This window comes from Odocoileus virginianus, chromosome 5 (assembly GCF_023699985.2).
Source record: "Odocoileus virginianus isolate 20LAN1187 ecotype Illinois chromosome 5, Ovbor_1.2, whole genome shotgun sequence".
Lineage (NCBI taxonomy): Eukaryota > Metazoa > Chordata > Mammalia > Artiodactyla > Cervidae > Odocoileus > Odocoileus virginianus.
The window spans coordinates 79,599,316-79,620,403 of record NC_069678.1 but is presented as its reverse complement, the minus strand read 5'-3'; the positions used below and the strand labels follow the sequence as shown (position 1 = coordinate 79,620,403).

The 21,088-nt window shown below is 35.6% G+C and overlaps 1 protein-coding gene and 1 non-coding gene across 3 annotated transcripts in view; both read right to left on the bottom strand.

Annotated features, from left to right (window-relative positions):
* Positions 1–21,088, bottom strand: part of STIL (STIL centriolar assembly protein) — a 53,027-nt gene that overhangs the window by 21,123 nt on the left and 10,816 nt on the right. For both annotated transcript variants that reach the window (XM_020868758.2, XM_020868803.2), the window contains exons 4-12: positions 19,721–19,833; positions 18,829–19,016; positions 17,772–18,019; positions 15,640–15,723; positions 14,286–14,372; positions 8,199–8,349; positions 5,998–6,107; positions 2,247–2,361; positions 212–1,177 (exon numbers count right to left, since the gene is read on the bottom strand). In XM_020868758.2, the coding sequence (XP_020724417.2) occupies positions 212–1,177; positions 2,247–2,361; positions 5,998–6,107; positions 8,199–8,349; positions 14,286–14,372; positions 15,640–15,723; positions 17,772–18,019; positions 18,829–19,016; positions 19,721–19,833 (2,062 nt within the window). The remainder of the gene's footprint in view (positions 1–211; positions 1,178–2,246; positions 2,362–5,997; positions 6,108–8,198; positions 8,350–14,285; positions 14,373–15,639; positions 15,724–17,771; positions 18,020–18,828; positions 19,017–19,720; positions 19,834–21,088) is intronic.
* Positions 2,428–2,534, bottom strand: LOC139035329 (U6 spliceosomal RNA). The gene has a single exon (XR_011487999.1). It is a non-coding gene; the product is annotated as a U6 spliceosomal RNA (small nuclear RNA).

Genomic DNA, 21,088 nt, shown 5'->3' with positions numbered 1-21,088 from the left:
GTTTCCCAGGCAAGAGTAATGGAGTGGGTTGCCATTTCCTTATCCAAATCCTCATTTTCCTAATGTGTAAAACATCAGGGACTAGAATCCAGTTTCCGGGGTCTCTTCTAATTCTGACATTCTGCAATTCTACTTCATAAACTATAGTTACTGAAGAGTTGCCAGTTACTTTTTAAAAATTCAAGAATTTAACAGAAGAAAGCTAGCAAACCTGTGCTTGAAGCAGTCGAAGCTGTCTGTCTTGCTCTGTGATGAACCTATACGCATCTGGAGACAGTCCCATCATTCCATCATCTGACCCAGTCTTGGGTGTGTGCACACACACTGCACAAGGCCATGGGTTACAGGAGTCCATGTGTGGAGGTAGTCTTACCACAGGTGATGGCTCTACATTGCTGTGGGAAGAACAACCCCCCATGCTTCCCTGAGGTCTCAAGGCTATAGGACTACTTGAAGAAAAGAATGCATTATGGTGCTGAGCTGGACATCCACTTGGATGAAATAATGAATGTTTTTGAAGGGTTTCAGACTTGAAGTCTTGAACAGATCCTACTGTATTCATCCCTTGCCAAGAATTTATTGGGCTATACTGAATATGGCCATGATGCTGACAACAACTGCAAACATTTGTGGAATAGTAAGATGGTGGCGGGGGAGTAGGTATTTGAAATTCCATTGGTCTTCCTGAATTATGGGGTGAAAAAACAAAATTGTGTGGGTGGGACTGTGGGGCAAGAGAAGACGGCTTGGAATTAAACGTGGAGGATCTTACAGGATACTCTTCTTTGTGTACATTTGCAGCAGAAACTGTTTGAAGCTTTTCAGATGCATCTGAAGATAGTCCATTAAAAGAGGGCTTACTACTGTTCCTGATATGAGAGTTCCCTTTCTTACAGGTAGACAGCTGTCTTACTTTGCAGTGTCTCAAAGGAGCAGTGTCTTGGTTTAATTGATTTGGTAGCCCTCGGAAGGAAGGCTCTCCAGCTTCTGCTTCTGGTCTGTGTTTCTCATCACAAAGCTGGGGTTGTGACTGCTCAAGGTGCTCAGAATGGTTAATCAACAAAGGAGGATTTTCATTATTCACCATTTCCAATGGGTTAGGCACAGGGATTGGTTCTACGGAGTTTCCATCCAACACAAGTGAAAGTTCAGGAACTGATGGCTGGATCTTAGAAACCTACAAGTGTGAAAGAAATGAAAGAGTAAAAAGTACCTTTCAGGAGAATGACATATGCTTCCTTTTCCTTAAGCTAGTATTTTCCAAATTGTATCCAGTTTTTTATTAAAAAGTGTTGATTATTTAGACACTTGACAAATATTTGCTGGACATCTTCTATGTGCTAGTACCAGGAACACAACTGTGAACAAAATAAATAAGGTCCTTGCCCTCACAAACTTATTTAACAATGAAACTCTTTACATTGGGAACACCGATTTAACGTTGCTTAGATTATAGAACTCAACATGGGAAACAGACTTTTTTTTAACCCCCTCTGCAAAAACAAAAAAATTATCAGACCAGATGCTTCAACACATCTAGTAAAAAAATAATGTTTTTTCATCTCATAAGAAAGGGTCTTCCAGTAAGTATTTCAAAATATCATACTAAGTGAAATTATTCACTGCTATTCTTTTTATTGATATCAACTAAAAGAGCTGGAGGAGAGCCGGAAGGAGTAAAGTACCCGCTGTGGTGAATTCGGTTATAATATTAATTTAAGAAAACTTTCCCATTGCTTTTCTTGTAATAAGTAATTAGTCCAATTAAGACAGAACAATTCTAAAATAACCCATTAGTTGGCCTCAATAAAAAAAATATGATGGGTTGCTAGCAATCTCCAAAAGCAAGCAAAATGTTTTCTCAAAATATGGTGATAAGAAAGTGTCGAGTTCTGGTGATAGTATAGAATATTGAGTCTACATGGGTTAAAAGCACCAGATTCTGAAACTAAACCTCTTAAGACTACTAGTCTACCAAATCCTAAACTTCCTGAATTCCAGCTTTACTACTTACTAGTTATATAATCCTAGGGAGATAACTTAACCTCTTTTCCTTGGTTTTCTCTGAAAATACTATACTTACTTATTATAATATGTGTACATATTCATATATATTATTACATATAATAATTAAATGTACCTGTGAGGAATATATGATATGTATCTTTATATATTATTGAGAGCTTTAACATGAAGAGACTTTTAGGTTTCTAATTACAAAGGTGAGTTTCTAAGACCAGTGATACCTTCTGACTCACTGGATGAGGACTAGGAATTGGTCTTGGAGAAACATCTTCATCTTCAACGCCAGAGTCATGATCATTCGTTGGCATTTTCCCTGGAGGTAACTTCTGGGAAGAGCTAAAGAACAGAGGGGAGAAAAAGTAAGTCTTTAGTAATCAGTAGTCATTTGTTCTTTTTTAAAAAATCAATCTGGAACCCTTCATGAATTTGCATGTCACAATTGCACAGAGGCCATGCTAATCTTTTCTGTATCATTCCAATTTCAGTATATGCGCTGCTGAAGTGAGCACTCTTCTTTCATTTTGAAGCTATTGAATAAGGTCCTTTAATTAGACACAATAGTATCTTGATCATTTAATTTAGAATATGACACCACAAATTATTTTATTTTTCAAGCCAGTGTCAGATGATCAAGAAAGTTGAGCCAGTCAGACTCATGCTTAATAATTTATCCCCTTCTCCTGACCATGGCAAGTTTAACCCACTTATTCTTTTTTTTAACCTATTTTTTTATTACAGTATAATTGAATTACAATGTTGTGTTAATTACTGCTGTAAGCAAAGTGACTCAGTTATACATACATACATACATATACATACATACACATTCTTTTTCATATTCTTTTCCATTATAGTTTAATCACAGGATATTGAATATATTTCCCTGTGCTATACAGTAGGACTGTGTTGTTTATCCATTCTGTATATACCCATTTGCACCTGCTAATCCCAAACTCCCAATTCAACCCTCTCCAACCCACTTGCCCCTTGGCGACCACCAGTCTCTTCTCTATGTCCCTGATTCTGTTTCTGTTTCATAGATAGATTCATTTATTTCATATTTTAGATTCCACATGTAAGTATATCATATGGTATTTGCCTTTCTCTTTTTGATTTACTTCACTTAGTATGATCATCTCTAGTTGCATCCCTAACCCAGTTATTCTTAAGTCATAATAAAGCAAATTACTGAGCATTTTCTGATTAACCACTTTAAGAAGCATAGAAATACATAAGATATAGAATTTACCATCAAAAATCTATCATCTGATGAAAGAGATGTATACTCACTATATTAAACATATTACATTAAACACTCAGTGTTAAAAAGAAAAATCAAGTAAGGAATTACATTTTCCTATGTACTTATATCTGTTATGGTAAACTACTCTGAGACTAACTGAAGTACCTCCTTCCATTTAGTCAGTTGTAGCTATTGTGTCACAAGTATCATGCCTCAACAGAACATAGAAAAAGTTTTGAGTGTTGGTACTGAATTTCAAATACTGAAATAAGAGTTTAAGACTAAAATTTGAAAGACTATATACATCAAATTTTTGTGCATCCTAAACTAAATAAAATCTCAATAAGATGAGGTAGGGAAGATGAAAGAAAAGCCAGGAGGAAGCTAAGAGAGCTTAGACATTAATGGAACTTTGAAGAAAGGGTCCCGTCTCCATAGTAGGCTGAACAACAGAAACCCTTAAGCAGATGTGGAAGATCTGACAGCAGAATAGACTTTTGTCCCAAACCCTGGCAAACACAGAGTTCTTTCTGTGCCAAGGTGCTGCAGTGAAACAATCCCACAAAGCTCTCCTGCCATACCCAAGAAGGACATGGAGAATACAGAATGATATTCCATATGCCTCCACGCAGCATGGACAAGACACAGAGAACCAGTGACCTGAACAGGAAAGAGGTTGCAGCAGGAACCTGCACAAACCAACTGTCAAAGACCAGATGCAAAAGAAAACATCTCAGCAGATGGCCGAGTGGTGTGGGTGGATGAGAATCACGTCACCCCACATCACCAGCAGTGGCACAGTGTTAGTGAAAGTTGTTAGTTGCTCAGTTGTGTCCGACTCTTTGTGACTGCATGGAAGGTAGTCCGCCTGTCGGGGAGCCTGGTGGGCTACAGTCCATGGCATTCTCCAGGCAAGAATACTGGAGTGGGTTGCCGTTCCGTTCTCCAGGGGATCTCCCCAACCCAGGGACTGAACCCAGGTTTTCTGCATTGGCAGGTGGATTCTTTACTGTCTGAGCCACCAGGGAAGCACAGGGCATAGCAAATTACATGAAACCTCAGCGGAAACAGGATAAGCAGACCTTGTATTGATTGAAATTTGGCTTCCATAACTGCGTATAATGAAGAGGGGCTCAAAATGGAAATTAAGTTCAATTACTTTTTTAAATTTTGGCCACAGAGCATGGCTTGTGGATGTTAGTTCCCTGATCAGGCCTCAGCAGTGAAAGTGGTGAGTCCTAACCACTGGAACACCAGGGAATTCCCTCAATTACTTTAAAAAATAAAACAAGTGGGCACAGTTTCGATCCCTGGTTGGGAACTAAGATCCTATATCCCATGTGGTGCAGCCAAAAATTAAAAAAAAATTCACTGTGGGCTCCTCAAACAAAAAGAAAAAACTTAATGTTGTATAATTTCAACAAGTTATCTAGGGATAAACATTTTACTAAAATTCAAACCTAAAAATGACTGATCCTTATCAAAGCTTTGGTCAGAGCTGAAAACAGACATTGTTTTTCAACAATGTTAAAGAAATTATCAAGCGGCTCCTTAACTTGGCTTTTTCTTCCATAAACATTCAATAAAATCTTGAAAAAAGCCTTAAACCTTCAGTCAGTGGTGGTGTTCCTGCAAGTCTATAAGAATATAGTTTTCTGGTGATCTAGCCTGTTTCAAGGATAACTTAAAATGCCCAAAGACAGAGTTAACTTCAGACATCTTTCTAAACCCCAGAATCTGTGAATATGTTAGTGAATAAGGGGAAAGGGAGTTTGCAGATGTCCTTAAGGTAAGAATCTTGAGATGTGGAGATTATCTTAGAAATTCAAGTAAGCTCAAAGTAAACACAATGGTCCTTATAAGATGGAGTCAAGATAAGAGTCAGGGAAGGAGATGTGAGGACAGGAACAGAAGTCAGAGAGAGAGATTTGAAGATGCTATGCTTCTAGCTTTGAAGGTGGAGTAAGGGACCACCAGACAACAAGGAATGCAGGTGGCCTCTGGAAGCTGGAAAAAGCAACATGGATTTACCACTAAAGCTTCCAAAGAGAATGCAGCCCTACCATCACTTTGATTTTAGCCACAAAGGCCCATTTTGGACTCCTGACTCCTAGAACTAGAAGGTAATAAATTTGTATTGTTTGACGTCACTAGGTCTGTGGTAATTTGGTAGAATAGCAATAGGCTAGCAATAACAAATCTCTCTATGCACTAGTTGGTTCTATGTCTCTGCAGAACCCTAATACAAAGGGAACATCTACTTTACCACAAAAGTAGATATTGGACCTCATAAGTCACAAGCCATTATTTAATATTCTCCAAGTGCATTTGCTTTAAAAGTTTTCTTTTTTAGGTAGAGGAGTTATTTTTATAGTAGGAGTTATTTTTATAGTAGTTTATCTGATAGCCTTAGGTTTAATACTACAAGGAAGGGAAGAACTGAAGGCAAACTAAACAAAAACAGGATGCTTCTTCTTAAGCAAGATAATTTCTTGACAAATACTTTTGTTCCCTTATGTAATAAATCAAGTCAAATGAGAACTATATTAGAGTTGTCACTTCATTAAAATTATCATCCAACTTATAAATATGAAGGAATGCATTTAAAGTAAGGACACCTGTGGTATAAGATTTACAAATAGTTCCCTCAGAAATAACTGGGGACTTACTTTAATTATTAAAAACTAATGAAAGTAATAAAAAAGTATGATAATAAAAATATCTTTTACCTCTTAATTGAAAGATTCTTAGAAACTTTGTTAAAAAACTCTCTTTCTGCATTGTGGTCTTCAGCACTCAGTTCAAAACAGACTGGATTTTTGTCAGAAGGTTCAACATTCTGAAATAAAGTAGGTCATACTTTGAGATTGACTTAAATAAACACCAGAGAATACTATGTAGATGAAAAGTAGCTCTGAAACACTGGGTGGGAAGGGGAATTCTGATTTCTGTAACTATAATCTTTCTTTAAAAAAGTATTTTTTAAATTGAGATATAATTGACATAACATTATAATACTTTCAGGTGTACAACATGAATCAATATTTGAATATATTATGAAACATCCACCACAATAAGTCTAGTTAACATTCACCACCATACAGATGATAAATTTTTTCTTATAATAAGAACTTTAAAAATACAGTATAGTATTATTAACTATACTCACCATGCTGTATATACATCTCCATGACTTATCTACTTTAAAACTGCAAGTCTGTATCTTTGGACCACCTTTGGCCATCCTCAAACTTTCCCTAACCCTTATCACTCTCTTGCAAATCACCAATTTGTTCTCTCCGTGAGTTCAATGAAATGTTTTAATTTTTTTTTTAATATTCCACATATAAGTGACAAATGGTATTGTCTATGTTTTATTAATTTCACTTAGCATAATGCCCTCAAAGTCCATCTATGTTGTCACAAATGGCAAGATTTCCTTCCTTTTTTATGGTTGAATAGTTTTCCATTATACAAATATATGATACAATATATATCATATTTTCTTTATCCATCCATCTGTGGACACTTAGGTTACTTTAATGACTTGGCTATTGTAAATACTGTTGCAATTAACATGGTGGTGTGGGTATCTTTTTGAATTAGTGTTTTTGTTTCCTTTGGATAAACACCCAGAAGTGGAATTACTGAATCATATGGTAGTTCTATTTTTATGCAACTTTTTAAAAAACTATCTGCTTACTATATAAATGAAAGTGAAAACTTAACTTTGCTATATAACTTACAACTTAATAACCAGGATTCAGTTAAATAGTAATTTTAAACTGAGGATATAATCTGAAGAATAAAATGAGTGAATGATGTATGTCTTTAAAATGGAAATAAATAAAATAAAAAAAAATGGAAATAAATAATTATACCTCAAAGGTGATTATGCTTATAATTAAAATACAAAAACTTGATTCATGAATATAACCTATAAATGAAATTAAAGGCACAAAATAAAATCTAAGTAGAAACACACTGTTATTTAGGGATTGTCAATATTTTTGTAAAAAGATACATAATTTTTTTTAGAATTATTTTTTATTATTGGCCTTAGAATATTTTTCTTAAAAGGATAAATTTCTTTTTTTTTTTTTCATTTATTTTTATTAGTTGGAGGCTAATTACTTTACATCATTGCAGTGGTTTTTGTCATACATTGAAATGAATTAGCCATGGATTTACATATATTCCCCATCCCGGTCCCCGCTCCTACCTCCCTCTCCACCTGATCCCTCTGGGTCTTAAAAAAAACTTTATTTATTTTTATTTATTTATTTGGCTATACTGTGTCTTAGCTGTGGCAAGTGGGATCTAGTTCCCTGACCAGGAAGGAGCAAAGAATCTTAGCCAATGGACCACAAGACAATTCCCAGCCATAGAATGCTTTTACATAATGACACTATGGTTTCAAAGACCTACTTTTTCTGTGACCATCACCTAAATGTATTTTTATGTATGTTATTGGATACAGCACCAATCCACTCTGATTCCAAGGATTACATATTATAGATGCTGACTTTTAACTATGAGAAATCATTTTTTATACCCATAATTTAAAAAATTAACTTTCAGGACAAAGGAAACACTAAGATCATGAATTAACTCTCAACATCATAAAATGAAACAATACATAAATTCTTGATATAGCCTTAAAAGGTTTTAGAAAAACATGGAAAAGTTAGTCTGTGGATAACATTTGATCCTGTATTAGAATTTGGTTCTGGAGGTATGTCCTAAAATTTACAAAATGAAATTAACCATAAATGAATAAAGTTAATATTAAGTAAGACTGATCAAAAATAAAGTCTAATAGCTTGAGTTACTATTTTAAAGGGTAGAGACCATTGGGTTTAAAAGGCTAATATACAACAACATATAACTAAATAGTCATTAGTGTGCTAGGTGATCCAATAACACTTACTTTGAAAAGGCGTAATGTTTCCTTGCTGGTTAGTAGCTGGAATCGAAGGTCAGGTACCCTGCCATCACAAGGGAGGCATTCATAAAATTCAGGGTCCTTATGTGTCACAGAATAGAGAACTATGATGAAATTTCCAGATTCGGAAAAAACCCTGGACAAAAACAATGCCATTTACTTAAAATTTATTGAAAATAACAAAAGCACATCAAAGAATTCTATGTGAGTCTCTCAACTTAGTTAACAGACTAACTAAACAGTTCAGTTTTGGGAAGACAACTGAAGTGCAAACCTACGCTTACTTTTCCCTGACCAGGTATTGAATCCACACCCCCCCCCTGCAATTAATTTTTACTGGAGTACAGTTGATTTACAATATCATGTTAGTGTCTGCTGTACAGCAAACTGCATCAGTTACACAAATACAACCCCTCATTTTCAGATTTCCATTCAGGTCGCCACAGAGCATTAAGTAGAGTTCCATGTGCTCTGCAGTAGATTCTCATTACTACTATGTTTTATACATAGTAGTATATATATGTCAATACCAATCTCCCAACCCATCCTACCCACCACCCCCTTTGATATCCATAGGTTTGTTCTCCACATCTGTCTACTTCTGCTTTGCAAATAAGTTATCTGTATCATTTTCCTAGATTCCACACATAAGTGATATTATTTGATAACTGTTTTTCTCTTTCTGACTTACTTCACTCAGTATGACAATCTCTAGGTCTATCCACATCTCTGCAAATAGCCCAATTTTGTTCCTTTTTATGGCTGAGTAATATTCCATTATATTATATATATGTACCATATCTTCTTTATCCATTCCTCTATTGATGGACATCTAAGTTGCTTCCATGTCCTGGCTATTGTAAATAGTGCTACAATGAACACTGGGGTGCATAAACCTTTTGGAATTACAACTTTTTACCAGGTATATGCCCAGGAGTGGGATTGCTGGGTAATATGATAGTTCTATTTTTAGTTTTTTAAGGAACATCCATACTGTTCTCCACAGTGGCTGTACCAATTTATAATACATCCTCACCAACAGTGTAAGAAGAGTTCCCTTTGCTCCACATCTTCTCCAGCATTTATTGTTTGTAGATTTTTTGATGATGACCATTCTGACTGGTGTAAGGTAATACCTCATTGTAGCTTTGATTTGCATTTCTCTAATAAGTGATGCTACACATCTTTTCACGTGTTTGTTGGTCTGTATGTTTTCTTTGGAGAAATGTTTATATAAGTTTTCTGCCCCTTTTTCCACTGGGTTACTTGGTCAATCCTAAAGGAAATCAGTCCTGAATAATCATTGGAAGGACTGATGCTGAAGCTCCAATACTTTGGCCACCTGACGTGAAGAACGGACTCATTAGAAAAATCCCTCATTCTGGGAAAGATTGAAGGCAGGAGGAGAAGGGGACGACAGAGGATGAGATGATTGGATGGCATCACTGACTCTATGGACATGAGTTTGGGCAAGCTGCAGGAGTTGGTGATGGACAGGGAAACCTGGCATGCTGCAGTCCGTGGGGATGCAGAGTCAGGCACAACTAGCAACTAACTGATACTAACTGCTTGGTTTTGATACTGAGCTGCATGAGCTGTTTATATATTTTGGAGTAGCTTTATATATTTGTCAGTCACTTCATTTGCAAATATTTTATTTCATTCTAGGGGTTGTCTTTTTGTTTGGTCTATGGTTTCCTTTGCTGTGCAAGAGTTTTTAAATTTAATTTGGTCCCACCTATTTATTTTTGTTTTCATAACTCTAAGAGGTGGGTCAGAAAACATCTTGCTACAATATGTCAGTGAGTGTTCTGCCTATGTTTTCTTTTAAGTTTTACAGTGTCCGTCCTTACATGTAGGTCTTTATTTTGAGTTTATTTTTGTGTATGGTGTTAGCTGTTGTTGTTTAGCAGATCAGTCATGTCTAACTCTTTGCGACTCCATAGACTGTAGCTAGCCAGGGTCCTCTGTCCATGGGATTTCCCAGGCAAGAATATTGGAGTAGGTTGCCATTTCCTTCTCCAGGTATAGTGTTAGGGAACATTCTAATTTCAGTATTTTACATGTAGCTGTTCAGTTTTCCCAGCACCACTTATTAAAGAAGGTTGTCTTTTCTCCATTGTATACTCTCCTCTTTGTCATAGATTAGATGACAATAGGTGTATGGCTTCATCTCTGGGCTTTCTATCCTATTCCACTGGCTGATATTTCTGTTTCTGTGCCAGTACCATATTTTTTCATACTGTCTTGATTAATGTAGCTTTGTAGCATAGTCTGAAGACAGGGAACCTGATTTCTCCAGATCAGTTTTTCTTTTTCAAGATTGCTTTGGCTATTTGGGGTCTTTTGTGTTGTATAATTTTTTGGTTCTAATTCTGTGAAAAACACCACTGGTAATCCAAGAGGGATTACACTGAATCTGTAGACTGCTTTGAGTAGTACAGCCATTTTTACACTACTGATTCTTCCTATCTAAGAACATAGCACATCTCTCTATCTGTTTGCATCATATTTGATTTCTTTCACCAGTATCTTATAGTTTTCTGAGTACAGGTCAGGCTAGACAGATTTATTCCTAGGTATTTTATTCTTTTTGCTGCAATGGTAAATGGAACTGTTTCCTTAATTGCATTTGTTAGTTCTTATTTGACAATCTTGGATTTCTTTCCATGGCACTATTCTATATATACCTTTGATATTCTTAATCTTTGCTGGTTACTATCCAGTAATATAACATATAGATGTGCTATTACTGGTTCATGTAGACTTCTAAAAGTGGATATTTAAATTATTTATAGTATTTCACTATTGTAAACAATGATAAAATGAATATTTATTTTGTTCACTACATGACTCAACAAATATTTGTAAAGTAATCAAGAGTTCTTAAAACACACACCAAAACCCAGTTTTAAAAAATACTTTTAGTAATTCTCTATTTTGTAAAATGTTGAATGAAAATGATTTAGGGATATATTATACTAATAACAAAATAAGGCAGTGGGGATTTAGGAAGCAGAATGTCCATTCTGTCCAATTCCTCACTTGAGAGTCAGATAAGACCACTGATCAGAATGCTGTTAAGTATCAACCTAAGCATGCCAAGCAATACTGATGCCTCCTTGGTTAAAGGGTGGTATTAGAGTCCAGGTATCAGAGAAATTGCCTAATGCTTCAGGCTAACAGAGCTTCAAAACTAACTTTACCGAGCATTTACTATCAGTAAGTAATTAAAGCAAGACCAGTCACTGATAATAAAACTTAATTGTACTAATATGCTAAAATGAACATTTAATTTCCCTTTTACTGCAAGGAAAACTAATTGTATTTTATAATAAAAATAAAATGTAAAAAGTAGAACTGTAAAAGCTTCTAAAGAGATTTTTATTTTAATAAAAATCTTTTCTAAGCAAAATAGAAAAAGAAAGGATAAATCTGACTTTAAAAAAACATCTATTTGGGAAAAAATATTAACCAAAGTCAAATAAAATGACATTCCGGGGGAAATAAACTTGTGCCTGTGTATCTATAGAGTGCTCAGTCACATCTAACTCTTTGTGACTCCCACAGACTGGACTGTAGCCCACCAGGCTCCTCTGTCCATGGCATTTCCCAGGCAAGAATACTTGAGGTGGGTTCCATTTCCTTCTCCAGAGGATATTCCCAACCCAGGGATTGAACCTGTGTCTCCTGCACTGGCAAGCAGATTCTTTACCACTAAGTCACCTAAGAATCCCACCAATACATATATACACATGCACATTTTTATAACATATTTATATATATATAAAAAATCTTTGTAGCATATAACACATATATTTCAATAAACACATATATCTCTGTGTGTCCGTCTGTGCTCAGTTGCTTCACTAGTGTCTGACTCTTTGCAACCCTATGGACTATAGCCCGCCAGGCTCTTCTGTCCATGGGACTTTCCAGGCAAGAATACTGGAGTGGGTTACATGCCCTCCTCCATGGGATCTCCCCACACCAGGGATTGAACCCATGTCTCCTGTGTCTCCTGCGCTGCAGGCGGATTCTTTACTGCTGAGCCACCGGAGAAGCCCATTTTCTCTGTATACTTTACATATTATATAAATGCATACATACAGAGAGTGAGAAAGAAAAAGAGTTGTTATAAAGCAATGTGAAAAAGATGCACAATCCAATGGCAAGAGACATGATTAGGAAGTCCCAAGAAGCTGATGTGATAAAATATCAGAAAAGGCCATTTCTTCATCTGTCAGATTTGCAAAGGTCAAAGTCTAATGATGGCCCCCCAGTTACCTCTCTGAGGTCTTACTGTTTTTCCCTTCCCTCACTCCTCTTCAGTCACGCTACCTCCTTTCTGTGCCTTAAAGATGCAAGGTCATCTTTCACGCACAGCCTTTGTACCCATCTGTCTGGGACACTGCCCCAGACAGCCATGTGGCTTACTCCCTCAGTTTAAGTCTTTGCCTGCCTGACTGCCCTATTTAAAATTGCAACCCTACCTGACACTGTATCAACACAACATCTACCTCCCCTGCTTATTTTTCTTCACAGCACTTATCACCTTGTAAAATACTATTTATTTTACTTTTCCTATTTAATGCTTTTCTCTAAAGGGTTTTTATTTTGTGTACTGCTTACTGTCAATATCACGAATAGTGCTTGATACATAGTAGGTGCTCAACAAATACTTGTTCCACAGTGTTAGTGAGGGGATGGAGAAAACAGACACTCTCAAACACTATCAGAAAGATTATAAATTGGTAGTCTTTGAAGGGCAAATTGGCAATATCTACTAAAGATTCCCAGGTGGCACTAGTGGTAAAGAATCCACCTGCCAACGCAGGAGATGCAAGAGACATAGGTTTGATCCCTGGGTTGGGAGGATTCCTTGGATAAGGGCATGGTAACTCACTCCAGTATTCTTCCCTGGAGAATCCCATGGACAGAGAAGCCTGGAAGGGTCTCACACAGTGGGACATGACTGAAGCGACTTAGCATGCCCCAAAACTTAAAATTATATGCTATTTCACCCAGAAAAAAACACTTTTAGGGATTTATTCTACAAATATACTAGTATCTGCACACAAAGATGTATACACAAAGTTATCTGCAAGCAAAAGGAGCAGTTTTAGAAATGTAGTATATATGATTTACTATTCAGTTGTAAAACATATGTGTTAAACCTATATGTGCCAAGATTTAGTAATGATCTTTAAGTTATAATGACAAAGAAAAAAGCAACAGAGAAAAGGGGGAACAGTGTGATCTCATTTTTTATTTTACTTTTATAGGTCAGGAAGGGTGATATTTGTCTATGCTTCAAGAAGGAAGCACTCCTTTAACAGTGATTGTCTCTGGGGATAGGGTCGGGGGAAATGGGGTGGAAGAGACATTTTTACTATGCATCTTTATGTATGTCTTATTTATTGTCATGCACTTGCACTGCCTTTCCATTAACTTTTTAAAATGTATTATAGCCAGCAAAGCAGACAGAAAGAGAATATGGAATTTTCATTTAATAGGCGAAGAAAGTAAGAAGCAAATAGTGGTATCATGTACAAAATAAAATGAGGAAGTGAGGTCAGAAAGTTTATTACTTCCAAAGCTTATACTTTAGTTCCAAGAACATTAAACTTCAAGTGTTTCTTAGGGTACTATCAGTAGCACTGAGTAAATAAAGTGTAAGGTAAAAAAATTTTTACTTGTAAGGTAAAAAAATTCTAACTTATTTTCAGTCACATCAATGAAAATTAATCTTTTTTATAAAATAGAATGCTAGAGTAGATGATCCCCAGGGGATTTTTTTCCCCACTCATTAGAAATGTATCTTTTGTGCTACAGTACTGTTGTTAGGCAAGTGAATTCCTTGGTATTTCCAAGTTTAGCACAACATCATCTTTTTTTGTCTGGTTTTATTCCTATTTAATATAAGGTTTGTTTTCCTTGGTGTGTTTATTCTTCTGTTTTGCAAATAATATAAAAGGTTAAGGCATTGCATGAATCTTAAATGACACCAATAAAACATGAGTAGAGGAAAAGATCAAAATAAAACCCTATCAAAATAAAAATATCACTTACCTTTCTTGAATAGAAGAACTGAACATGTATCGCAAGCAGCAGGCCCACACCTGAGGACTATAGATATGTATAATTCCAGACAGCCAGCTAAAACAAAAAATAGAAATTAAGAACTATATTCATTTACAAATTAGTATTTAACATCCTTTAGATTATGTTCTTCTCAAGGTAATGTGGCAGAGATTCTTGGTATTCACCAGGAATAGATTAAAGGGCTCATAATTAAGATATCTATGAACATTAAACCATGGTGATAATTAAGAAGGAGACTAGAGATAGAGCTATAACTATAGATAGATATTCAGAGAGAATTACTTTCTGTCCTTTTCCACCTGAAATGGTAGTCAAATGGTGAGAGAGAAAATGGTTAACAGAGGTGAAAACAAGAATTAATCAATTAACCTGCACTAGAAAGAATATTCTGAAATAAGGGAGGATGAAGTTAGCAGCTTAAAACCATAGTTATTGAAAGGATTGAATTCTATAAATATATAAGGTAGCCTGAAACACAGAAAATTCTTAATAGATACTCACTCAGCAGGAACAACACACAGCCACTACCAAGACCAGAGCAAACAGACAGTAAGTAGATTTCATAGTCCACAAAACATTTGTGCACTCTTATTTTTAACTCTGCACATACCATTCCCACACATGGGTTCCTTACCCCATCAATCCTTCCTTCTATTAGACACACACAATTAAGGTCCAGCTCAAGTTTGCCTTTTCCATATCATCTCTCTTAAAAACAGTAATAGTGCTCAGTCTAAACTGTTTATTTCATAGTAAATTATAAATTCCTTGAGGAGCTTTAAATTTCTGACTGAATAATCTGTCTAAATGTCATTAACCACTAACTTGAAAGAGACAGTCATAAATACCGAGAGTTTCTGGAAAACTGCCTGGCAGTGAATTTTAAACAGTATTATTCTGAGTTCTGGATTCTTCAAATTGCCTTCAGGAATGGAATAGTGAGTAAGGTTAAAGAAACAGGGCTCTAAGGCTTCAGCTTCAACCAGAAGAATTCAGCTGTTTTATATATTAAAATTCTTCCTAAAATTGGACAAAAATCTTGCTTTATTGGTTCAGCTATTAAAATAAGAAAGCTTAAGCATCATTGGCATTCATGATTTTATAAGGTAAAAGTGAAACTTGCTCAGTTGTGTCCGATTCTTTGCGACACCATGGACTATCCATGGAATTCTCCAGGCCAGAATACTGGAGTGGGTAGACTTACTTTCCCTTGATCCAAGTATTAACGACATAATTATAGTACGAATGATTCACGTGTTTATCATATACATTTAAATACATATATGGCTGAAAAGGTTTTTATAAGTAATGCAATACTTACATTCCCACTAATGGTAGAGAATAGACCTTGGGATCAGATTCCAGCAAAAGTAATAGCTTGCGTGTCTCATCCATGGTGAGATATCTAAATAAGAGACATTCATATAAAGACAATTGGAACTACATACTTTACCTAAAAGAGAATAATCTGAGTGCTAAAGAAGTATATTTTAGGCAGAGAAAAGGATTCAAATGAATAATTTTTCTCACATGCACACAAAGAAAAGAGTTCAAAGTGTAGAATCAGACTCCAGCAATTCCAAGGACAAAATAGAACAGTTATTTAACATCTTAACTTTTCTATCTATTAAAACAATCATTGAAGATTACACATCTTTTGAAAAAGTTTGCCCTGAAAGTGTCAACTTTTTAAAAATCAAAAGTATTAAAATCAAGGTTGACAATTTCAGAACCAAATAGGTTTCCCTGTGAGAAATGAACTTCCTGTTGCTGGACGTGATCAAGCATCCAGGTGACTTGACAAGATTACAACAGATGTGACTTGTCAATGAAGGACACTGAATTAGTGAGGGGTATTCAATCTTCCTTGTACTATATTCCTCCAACCACTATAAAAGAATTTTGCAAATCATGATAGAACCCCAAAGCTCACTTTTCCCTCAAAGGACATTATACTACATTTATACTTTGCTATTGTACTTATTTACTGACAATAAGTTTTAAGAATATGATAACTACAGTACAATCGTGAAGGGTTAACTTTACTGTTATAACTTTAAAACATAAAAGTAAAAACAATGCCATTTGTGATGTAAAGTCTTGACAATACCACAGAAGATAAATTTTATTGCTATAATAACCCTAAAACACAAAGATGATGAATTTATCAAACCATGATGATTAAGCCAGAGTTGGCAAGAGTTTTACATTAGTAAAATGACAGTTATACCTGCTTTGAGAGCTCTTCTGCCTTGACAACCTGATAAATTCCTGCTTCACTACTAGATGGACACAGATATTAAAGAAAATAAACTAATTTTTTGGTCAACTTTAGCACACATTTCCGTGTCCCCACTGAGAAGCACTTTATTACTCCAAGATAATTTAAATGTTCAATTTAGTTCAAACATTTAAAAATCACTATGACCTTTGACCATTCCATCATTTTGGAACATTTTTTCCTTTATGCCACTACAACCAGAAAGGAGCTCTGATCAGTATGTAGGCATTTTCTTGCTATTTCAGGGACACTCGGAGAAGAAAAACCTTTTTCTTATCTTTTTTTGAAGAGGCATTTTTGGTAGACAAGACTTGGAGTTGAGTTTACCTTGCGGAACAGTTTCAGCTCTGGAGACCTAACAGGAACTAGGGTGGAGTCAGTGGGAAAGGAAGCCAGAAAGGAATTGCTTAGACTTTAAAGCAGTGGGTGCTTACATTGTCTGACCTAGGTCAGCAGACAATGGTTAAAGAAAGTGGATGAGGATTCAGGGAAGCAGCCCTGCTGAGGACCAGAAAGCAAGCAATTTGGCATGAATTTCCTAAGAAATCAAGAGTGGTGGATAGGAGGCTAGAGAGGATGCTGCTGCAGCAATGTGAGGAAACGCCACCCTCAAGTGGTTGACAATTTAGTAGGAAAGAGTATTTAACATTTTAATTTAATTATCTCCTTTATCTTCTGTGCTCATTATCCACAAGTAAAACTGCATATTACAAATAATTCTCCAGCCTCCATTAGGCTCATTATCAGAAAAATAATCAATTCAGCAAAAATTAACAATTTTAGGGACTTCTCTGGTGGTCTAGAAGCTAAGACTCTAAACTTCCAATGCAGGGAGCCCGGAGTTTGATCTCTTGTCAGGGAACTAGATCCCACAAACTGCAACTAAGAGTTCGCATGCCTCAACTAAACATCCTGCCTGCTGCAACAAAGATCAAAGATCCCATGTGCTACAACTACCACCCGGTGCAGCCGAATAAACAAGTAAAACAAAATTAAGTATTCTTTTTAAAAAATTAATCACTTTATGTATCACCTTCCTTGGTTATTTCTCTAGCCATCACGTATCAGGCATGTAAACCGACTGAACAATTATTTCATATTATGTGGATAACATGAAAATATGCTAATGTGACCAATATTTAAAATTTTGGATGACTATGTCTTTTACTTACCCATATTTATAGGTACCTTGAACTTGAGAAATATTTGGATTACTGCTCAAATTTCTTGCTAGAGCTGTTGGAATGATGGTGATGGGTTTCACAGGTGTGCACTTAAAGGTGTTTGCTAGAGTTACTGCTGCCCAATCCAAGTCGAACTCCACAGTGTCCAAACTCTCCCTGGAAGTGATGTGAGCTCTCAGGGCAAGTAGTTTTCCACAGTCCAAGGACTCTTTGCTACACATATGATGCTGCAGAGCCTGAGGAATCAATATCACACAATTATTTTAAAATTCTGAAATCTGTCCACATCTTTAAAGGCTTTGTTTCATATATCTTGCATTAACAAAAAATTTTCTGATTTGCAACGTTTCAATTCTTTTATTTCTTCCATGTGACCAGAAAGTTACATGAAAAATTATGTTAAATCAAGTAAGATTTACTATACTGTACAACAAGATTTTCTGTACTCCATCTATATAAAGAAGTCCATTCCTCTTTGATTATTTTCTTATTATCCCAAATGGTCAAGTTAGTTCTTCCTCTGTAGCTGCTCATGTACACTGTCCTTTCTGGTCTCACTGCCACCACTCTACTATAGGCAAATGCATCCCTGACTACTGCAAGGCCTAACTATTCTGACTCCATTCAGCCTGCCCTATCACATTAATCATCCTTGATTAACAGTATTTCCTCTTTTCAGAAATTTTCAATGAAAAACACAGCCCATTAGACAAAGTTAAAATTCCTTAGCCTGGCAGACAAGGTTCTCTCTGTCCTAGACACGCTAGTTCTGAAGTCTGACTGCCCACAAATCCAGCAAAAATCTCCACCCTCAATGTTATCCTTTGTACTTTGCTATCTTGGTCATGTTGCTTCCTCTTCCAGAATGCTACCCATATTATCCACCTACAATTTCCATCCTCAGAAACTACAGTTAATTGCATTTTAGGTCAACAATCATTCAGTCAGAAATTTTTATGAATATGGGTTTATTAAAATATAACAGTACATATAATTTTTTATTCTTTGCTGAAACAGGAATAATCACATTATCAACAAATCTTACCTTGAAAGCTGAATTAAAGTCATCTGCATTGTGAATTATTATTTCTCTTGAACAAAGTCCTTGAGTATGAATTTTGCATGGGATTACAAAGTCCCCAGGAAGAGAAGCAGTAGGGACTCTTTCCAATAATTCAGGTACCTCTCGACCAGGATCAAAACGATCTATTGTCAATGTTACACTTTCTTCATCTGTAGAACAAAACAGCAGTTATTATGTGTGCATGCATGCTCAGTCACTAAGTCTCACCTGACTCTTTGTGACCCCATGAACTGTAGCCTGCTAGGATCCTCTCTGTCCATGGAATTTCCCAGGCAAGAATACTGGAGTGGGTTGCCATTTCCTCCTCCAGGGCATCTTCCTGACCCGAGGACTGAACCCATGTCTCCTGCATTGGCAGGCGGGTTCTTTACCACTGGGGTAAGCCCCAGAGCCATAGGGAAGCCCAACAGTTATTATTTAGAACGCTAATTATGAAATGTGAAATCAATCAAGCAAGCCCAGATTATAGGAAAGCATTTTGTTCATACTAAGAATACATTAAACTCTCATTTTAAATTTAAAAAAAATTTTTTTAACTTTTTATTTTGTATTGTGGTATAGCCAATTAACAAGTAATGTTGTGATAGTTTCAGGTGAATAGCATAGGGACTCAGCCATACATATATACATGTAAACTCTCATTTAAAAAAAATAACTTACATATATATTCATCAACCTGACCAGACTGCAAAGTCTATGATAAGCAGTGTCAACTTTATAACTCATCTTCCTAACACTGCTATACAGCCAAAAAAAAAAAAAAAACAAAGTCAAAGTATATTACAGTAATTGGCTGAAGCAGTAAACACAAAGTCTATTCCAGCCATAAAAATAATTTTTCAAAGTATGTTACCTTCATCTACTGTGAAAGAACCAAGTAAAAAGCATGACAAGTTGTTTTTATTCTGCTTAGCATGACGACAAGCAAGTCGGATGGTCTTTTCAGTTACCACAAGCTTTGGATTTCTGAAAAATAACAAGTTTTTTATGAATGTGATGGATCTGATAGCCTAAAAAATCTTTCTGTCATGAAATGTTGCCTAAAGTACAATATATATCTTTTAAAATGTACAGAAAGATCACTGCTGGAAAATCCTAGGGTCAAAGGCAGGGTGTAAGGAGGGCTGCCTGGAAAGCAAAATTGCAATAAGCAGACACTGAAGTTACAGTTATTCTGGAGGCATTTGCTTAATTTTATGAACCAGAGCAGAGATCAAGAAACTATGATTTTTGTAAATAAAAATTTTTTTATTTTTGTATTTTGTATTTATTTTTGTACTCTATTTTTGTAAATAAAGTCTGATTGAAATAGTCACATCCATTTGTTTATATATTATCTATGAACTTCAGTTATCAGCATTGCTGAGTATAATTCACATGCTTAAATATCAAAAGGACTCCAAAATATGAACAAGGAACAAGATACTATTAAAAAGACCAAATTTATTATTCTACAAACTGTGTGTATATATTATAAATTATATTTCACATATATAGTATATTTCCACATTTAAAAACCCAAATGAACAGGTTAGATGGCAACTAATAAGTAGCACAGCTAAACAGTAAATTAGGAGAGCTGAAGAACAAAAGAAATACTCAAAATGTAGCACAGAAAGATAGCAATAGAAAACATAGGTTAAGAGACATGTAGAACCTCAACATAATAAAAGCTATATATGACAAACCCTCAGAAAATATTATCCCCAGTGGTGAAAAATTGAAAGCATTTCCCCTAAAGTCAGGAACAAGACAAGGGTCCCACTCTCACCACTACTATTCAATATAGTTTTGGAAGTTTGGCCACAGCAATCAGTGCAGAAAAAAGAAATAAAAGGAATCCAGATAGGAAAAGAAGAAGTAAAACTCTCACTGCTGGCAGATGACATGATCCTCTACATAGAAAACCCTAAAGACTCCACCAGAAAATTACTAGAGCTAATCAATGAATATAGTAAAGTTGCAGGATATAAAATTAACACACAGAAATCCCTTGCATTCCTATACACTAACAATGAGAAAACAGAAATTAAGGAAACAATTCCATTCACCATTGCAACAAAAAGAATAAACTACTTAGGAATATATCTACCTAAAGAAACAGAAGAAGAAGAAGAAGACCTATATATAGAAAACTCTAAAACACTGGTGAAAGAAATCAAAGAGGACACAAACAGATGGAGAAATATACCATGTTCATGGATTGGAAGAATCATATTGT